Source organism: Misgurnus anguillicaudatus, chromosome 11, assembly GCF_027580225.2.
Source record: "Misgurnus anguillicaudatus chromosome 11, ASM2758022v2, whole genome shotgun sequence".
NCBI lineage: Eukaryota > Metazoa > Chordata > Actinopteri > Cypriniformes > Cobitidae > Misgurnus > Misgurnus anguillicaudatus.
In genome coordinates, this window is record NC_073347.2 from 2043133 (window position 1) to 2050150 (window position 7018).

Genomic DNA, 7018 nt, shown 5'->3' on the forward strand with positions numbered 1-7018 from the left:
TCATGCATATTTGTAACAAACATGTTTATTAGTTTTTACACATTTATTATGTTTACATGTATAATGTGTGAGATTAAATGATGACATTCACAAAGCAAGGTGCGCCGTAAGGATCAAACTGACCCGGCATCATTTCATTTCGGCGCAGAGAAGTTTCTCCAAAGTTTCAAAGGCTGTATCTCCTGGGCTCGAGTGTCCCCATGGTGTCATTACAATGAATATGAATAGATGCTCCTTTGGTCAATGGGACAGTCAAAGCACACCGCTCCAGATAATGGGGACGTCATCCTAACAAGGCCGTTATGAATAGAGGGGCTCCTTTTGTTTGGCCTCTCTCGAGCAGCACTATAAATACAGCGCGCCGTGACGCGTCGCCATAGAGCCAGAGGTGCGCAACAGACTCAAATCAAACCAGGCAACGCGGCCTCTGTCTGTTACAAACCTGCTAAAAGAAGCAAAGAACAACAACAACAACAATCTCCAGTGGGATAAATCAGGTGATCGAGCAGGAGTGACTTGAAATAGAAACGAGCCGAGAGAAAGAGACACCCTCCTACCCAAGCGCGGCCATATAATGAATTCGGACTCCAGCTCTAGTAGAGCTTCATCTCCAGACATGGACGGGATGTATCATCACCACGCACAGGACCCGCGCCTGAATTCGGTGTCTTCCACGCAAAGCGAGCTCCTCCAGAAGATGACGGCCGAGCACATGTCCAAAACGTCCCCCGGCAGCAAGTACAAGCTGAAGAAGCAGGTCACCGAGCAGGAGATCCAGCAGCTGCGCTTGAAGATCAACGGCAGAGAACGAAAACGCATGCACGACTTGAACCTGGCGATGGACGGTCTCCGAGAGGTCATGCCGTACGCGCACGGCCCGTCTGTGAGAAAGCTATCGAAGATCGCCACTCTACTGCTGGCCAGAAACTACATCCTGATGTTGAACAGTTCCCTGGACGAGATGAAGAGGCTGGTGGGGGAGATTTACGGCGGTCACCACTCGGCGTTCCACTGCGGGACGGTGAGCCACGCCGGCGCGCACGCGGCGAGCGCGGCGCACCAGGTGCATCCTCTTCTCGGCAGCGCGCTGACCTCCTCCACATCCTCCACGCTTTCCACCACATTACCGGGACTTACCTCCATTAGGGGGCCGCACTCTTTGATGAAAAGCACCCCAACGCCTCCGCTGCAGCTCGGTGGCAGCTTTCAACACTGGGCGGGCCTGCCTTGCCCGTGCACTATTTGCCAGGTGCCTCCACCTCCCCACATGTCCATCACTTCCACGGGACTCACGAGGCTTACGGCAGAGAACAAGGAAGTGATGAAGTGAATGTCGCGTCGGTGTACATTGCGAATGGACTGAACTCAGAGCTTAGCATGATATGTTTGTCTGTTTGTTTGTTTGTTTGTTTGCTTTAACCCTTACAAAATCAGAACGTCGTCCTTGTAACAAGGATCTCATTAAATGCATTGTAAGGTAACTACTTTATAGTTATGGAGTACGTGTGCTGCGTAACGCACTGTAAATAATGTAAATCTTCTACATGAGCTGGAAACCATGTGTTTGAAGTTGCCCTGGAAACGCGAGCACTTCCCTTACAAAGTTTGCCACAGTTTGCCACCGCAATTTCTGTCAAAATATAACGTAGTCGCTACTCTAGTTTGTCCTGTAAGATATTCTCCACCAAACAGTGTTAAATGGCTTTTATAAGCTTTTACTTGGGTTTGTTTGGCTGTATTAGGGAATATCTGCAGTGACAGTTACTTTTGCGACAGTTGCGGAAATGCATGGCATGCATGGTAAACTTTCCCAAGGCTCTGCAAGGCTTGGCTTGTTGATCATGTGATGTGGGAAAGTTGCATGTATGTATCTTTTTATAAAGATATGAAAGTCGAATCCCACACGTGTTCCTTGTAACAAGGATTGTGAAATGGCATTTCAGTTGGAAACGTTACGACTGTATGGACTTGAAGTGCTGTTATTAGACCGCTGTCATTATTTCATTCAAGTTCATCGCTTTAAATAATAGTTGAATTCTCAGTCGTGTTTCTTCTGTGTCGTACATTTGTTTAAAGTTCTCAAGCATGGCATCTTGCTCAGACAACATATAAGCATGTTTTTTTTGTCTGGGTGAATTGTGTTATTCCAGAGAGATTGCTGTGCTCTTTATTTTTGTACATTCTTGTTCACAAATGAGATATTTATTATTGCCCAGTATTGCTGGATGAAATTTCAATAAAACGTTGCCGTAAAAAAATGAAAACATCAGCCGTCTTTTGCCCCATTCACTATATTTTGTATATACAGTATTGAACTTGTCGCATATTGCGCCTCATAAGACAGTATTAATTAAAAAAGCTCAGTCTGGAAATAGAAAATAGTGACAATTATCAATATCAGGTAGGATATCTTATCCAATGACAATATAGGTTGTAAGAGCAAAAGAAAATAGTATGCTAATTGTTTTATTTTCATACACAATCAAATGTTTTATACAAGAAATACATTTCCCTGACAGTAACAGACACTGTCAAAATTTTATAGAATTTAATTCATCAATGAAATTAATTAGGAAGAAATTATAAAATGTCAAATAAACATTTAATTTCTGTAAGAAAGCCTGTTTAAATAATTTAGCTACCAGTGTAAATGTTTGATTAAATTTGTTTGAGTATTTGCATGTTGATTCTATATTTTGTGATTGAATATAAAGACTATAAAAACAATATAGATGTTTAAACTTTTATTTTTTTTTTTTACAAAATTTAATAGCAATACATACTGTACAATAACCAACTAGGGTGATGGGAACTGACACAGCAAAAAAATAATACATTGATTTAATGGGGCAATGATAAATCCCTGTAAAAATATATATAATTTCAATAATTAGATCACATTATGACTGTAACACCAATATCATCAACAATTTATTACTGAAATAACAATTATTTTAGGCTGGTATAACACTTTACAATATTGTATTAGTTAACATTAGTATTTGCATTAAATGCATTATCAATGAACACTAAAGTTTTTCAACATTTATTAATCTTTTTTATTGTCTTTGGTAATGTCAGCACAGTTCATGTCAGTTCATTGTGCATTAACTAATGTTAACAGATAGAACGTTATATTTTAAAAATGTTTTAGTGAATGCCAAATCAACTGAGATTAATAAATGCTGTAGAAGTATTGTTCATGTCTAATACATTAACTAATGTTAACAAACACAATGTGTGACCAAAAAACAAAACATAGAAAGCTTCATTTGATTTAATTTTTTTAAAATTAATTTCATGCAGTAAATTTATGAAGGCATTTGCTTTTAAGAGTAAATTTCCTCTTATTTTTATTACAATAAAATTTGTTTTCAGTAAACTGTATTCCTGAAAATTAAATTGCACTGGACACATTGGAAAGACAAAGGCAGTCTCTTGGGTCCTTTCATAGACTCAACTAGGGTGCAGCTGAATGTATGTTTGTGGAGATTACAAGTTAATTGTTCATATGGGAATGGAAGAAGAAAACATCAGAGAGAGTGTTCGGATTACAGGACCCTAAATGCAGAAGATTATACATTCAAGGCTCTTTTAGTGGGAGATGTAAATGAGGCAAGGGATTAAAAAGCTCTTTGTAACTCACTCATAGAGGGACTTCAATCCCTTTTTACCCAAATAACCAGAAGAGACTGAGAGAGAAAAGAGAGCTAGTTTTACACTTTGTTTTTAGGAATTACAAATATATGAACACTGGACAGCACAGGAGAACACTTGTAAGATTTCCAGTAGAATTATGAATTTCTGAATTTATTTATTGATTTTCAGAACACACAAAAAATGATTCATTGAATTTAATAAAATTTTAGTTGCAATCAATTTATTTAAGCTACATCTAAATTCAGTGAATCATTTTTCTCAGTGAATGAGTAACCTAAGAAGTTGGTCTTCCCAAACCGTTTATTGTAATTGACTACATTATATATTTTATTTTTTTTGGGGGGCGGGGTCGGTATAAATACAACACTGGATCACAGATGTGTTGTTGTCATTTCACTAAATGTGCTTTCTGAGTGCGGTGCATTACAATCAACATACAACACACACAGTAGAAAGTACATTTTTAAAGTAAATAAAGGAACAAAAAAAAATCAAAGGTATACAAATTAATAAAAAAAGGTAAAGACCATTGACAAATCAAATAGAAAATATTATTAGCAGTATTTTTTTCATCACATAGACTTATGCTACATATGCCCCTGTTACCTCAGTGTGTTAGTAGCGCAAAAGGTTCTGGGTTTGAACCCTGGGAACACACTGATGCTGATTAAGAAACATATAACTTGTAATAAACTGTAAGTTGCTTTGGATAAAAGTGTCTGCCAATGCATACATGTAAATGTTAATGCAAATGTTATTTGGACGAAAGTCCTGAAATGTTTCTTTACACTATCTGAATAAAATGTGATGTTAAGTCATTATGAGTGGTTGTTAAGCAGTTGTCGAGGCGATCTGAGTGGTTGTTAGGGTGCTGCTATGCATTGCTATGATGGTCTGGGTGGTTGCTAGAACATCGCTGGGCTAATCCGAGTGATCGCTTACTGGCCTGTATCAAAATAGCCCACATCCATATTTTGCTCCCTAGATATGGCGCAGGTTCAGTGTAAATCTATGGGATTTTTTAGGCCGTGTCTTCATAGCAAGAAAGAAATGTAAGTCTGATTGCTTAAAAAGGTAACAGCACATTTGGGCTCAACCTGATTTTGAGACTTCATTTCTGTCCTCAGCCCAGTGCAGGATAAGTTGCTTGCCGCAGTTTAAGTCTTGGTGTTAGGGCTTTATCTGTAGTCTGCATCATTTTGTATTACAAGAAGCAAAATGAAAAGCAGCATGTGGTGCACTATCGTTCGCTTTCAGAGACAAAATCTGTCATTTGTCAAAGTCATTTGTGTTTATGGATTATGGCTTCCAAAAAAGCATCCGATGTAGCCAACGAGAGCGTCATGCGAAGCAATTCTCACACACTCTCTTGAAAGTAAATGAGATGCTTCATGGTATTTTTCGCTCCATGCGTCTCCCTTTGTTTCCTTTAATTACAGTTTGGTGGTTAATAAACTCCTTTCCTGCTGGTGCTTCATTAGCCATTCCGATTGTTATGATAACGTGTTTGTTTGTAAAACTTTGTAAGTTAACAACGACAGGGTTAACTTAACTGACCTCACTTTTCACAATGCACATCAAGTTCGAAAGATTTACAGCGGTCCTTCTTTTCAAATTCACCTTTTGTACTTAACGTGGAAAAATGTCTTTGATCGTTAGTTTTGACGTCCTTAACTGCGCAGTTAACGTTTAAGAAATGTAGTAAGCTTGGAAGGCAGCAGATTGCTAACCAAAAACTCTGAGGGCTCAAGCTGGGTTGAGAGAGACTCGCGGGCAATTTCCCTGCGGCCGCTGTCGAAAAGACAGCGATGCTAAGTGGAGCCCTTTCTTTTGAAACATGACAAATGGGTAGTCCTCATCAGTGGACACACCTGTTACTGGAAACACTTGAGATTTTACACTTTCGAGAGCGGCCTTATTACCATCCGACCGCTCAAAGGTCTCTAACAATGGACGCGGACACTAACAATGATCCAGGCCCAGGGCTAAAGAGGGTCCCGTCAAAGCCGGGCTTGTGCCGCGGCAACGCCAGGGGCTGCAATTGAAAATAAATTTCACTTGAATAAGGGCATGGGGCACATCGGAGGAAGCCGCGAGCTTCGGTTAGAACAAAAGCAGTTGTGGGGATAAGTTATTGACTCTACTGACAGGATGAATGCAGTTCATTATGCCTGCCAGTTACTCTACTGCATGTCCTGGGCTGAATTAGGTGGCAGGTGCAGGAGCCGTTTTGCAGCGTCCCTGGGGAATGCCTAAGGCCTGTCATCAGCTGATTTCATAGACAAATGTTTATTCCGTACAGCCAAAACAGAAAGCATATTTCCATCATAAGAGCGTTTTGCAACAGCCATTAGTGTCAGCGCTAATTTGCATGTTAATTGTGCAGTTAAAGCGGTAATGTCCACGTTTCCTTTTGTTCGCGCTATACGCTGGCATGATTTAAGCTCGGCTCCGTTTGAGTTGTTTAGAGATCTGGATGGGAACTTTTTCACATTTTAAGAACCGAACCCTGTTACTATCGGATGTCGATAGCTGCGTTTACAATGCGAGTCCTTTTACGAACATTCGTACTAGGACGTCTGTGGACGACCAAATCACAAACTAAACAGGAAAGCAAAACTCTGGAGCAAAATGACAGAAAGGCAGATTCGTTTTGTGTTAGTCGATCTACGACATCCAAGTCAGCATTTGGCGTCCCTTTTCACTCTAAATACGACAACATAAAAGAGCGAGGCTCTCGGTTCTGTGCTCTGTAATGTCCTCCTACTGTGTCTGACAGATGGCGTTCACTGGTTGGCCATAAATGGCTGTCACAGAGTGTTTGTCTGTCTGCCAGTAGCCTATGGATAAGGGACTCCCAGAGACAATGTTACTGCCCTGATATTGCTGAAAACGAAATGTCCTTGATTGTCGACCGCCAACGAGCGGGGTCGCCACGCCGCCCGGCCTTCTGCTCGGAGAAAGGGAGGTTTCTGGGAGCAGGTGTGATGGAAGGAAGGATGTGCGTTATTTCGGCTACACATGCTTGAAATTTGCCCGGGCCGATGGTGCGCGGGGGAAACGTGTCCTGTACGATGTGGGCATTTTTGTGAAAAAAAAGAAACGTGCATCGCACAAATAGTGAAGTCGCCAAAGCGTTTCTGACTCTCAAACACTATTCAACTAATTGTTCCCTAAGTGAGTTAATCCAAGTGTGTTTTTCAATGTCCAAATACTTTCTCCACCACAAGAAAGCCATTTATTAAAGGGTGTAAACAATGTGAGGCATTTGTTTGTTTAAGCGCTCCAACTTGTTTATTTACGAGTTAACAAATGATGTGAGTTTGGGCTGATCTCTATGTGATTTACTGGCCCTTTC

General features: G+C 40.6%; 1 protein-coding gene across 1 annotated transcript; it reads left to right on the forward strand.

The window, feature by feature from the left end:
* Positions 1-369: 369 nt before the first annotated feature.
* olig3 (oligodendrocyte transcription factor 3) lies at positions 370-2538 on the forward strand. The gene has a single exon (XM_055169283.2). It carries the CDS (start codon positions 575-577, stop codon positions 1328-1330), a length of 756 nt encoding a protein of 251 aa, XP_055025258.1. The 5' UTR covers positions 370-574; the 3' UTR covers positions 1331-2538.
* Positions 2539-7018: the final 4480 nt, after the last annotated feature.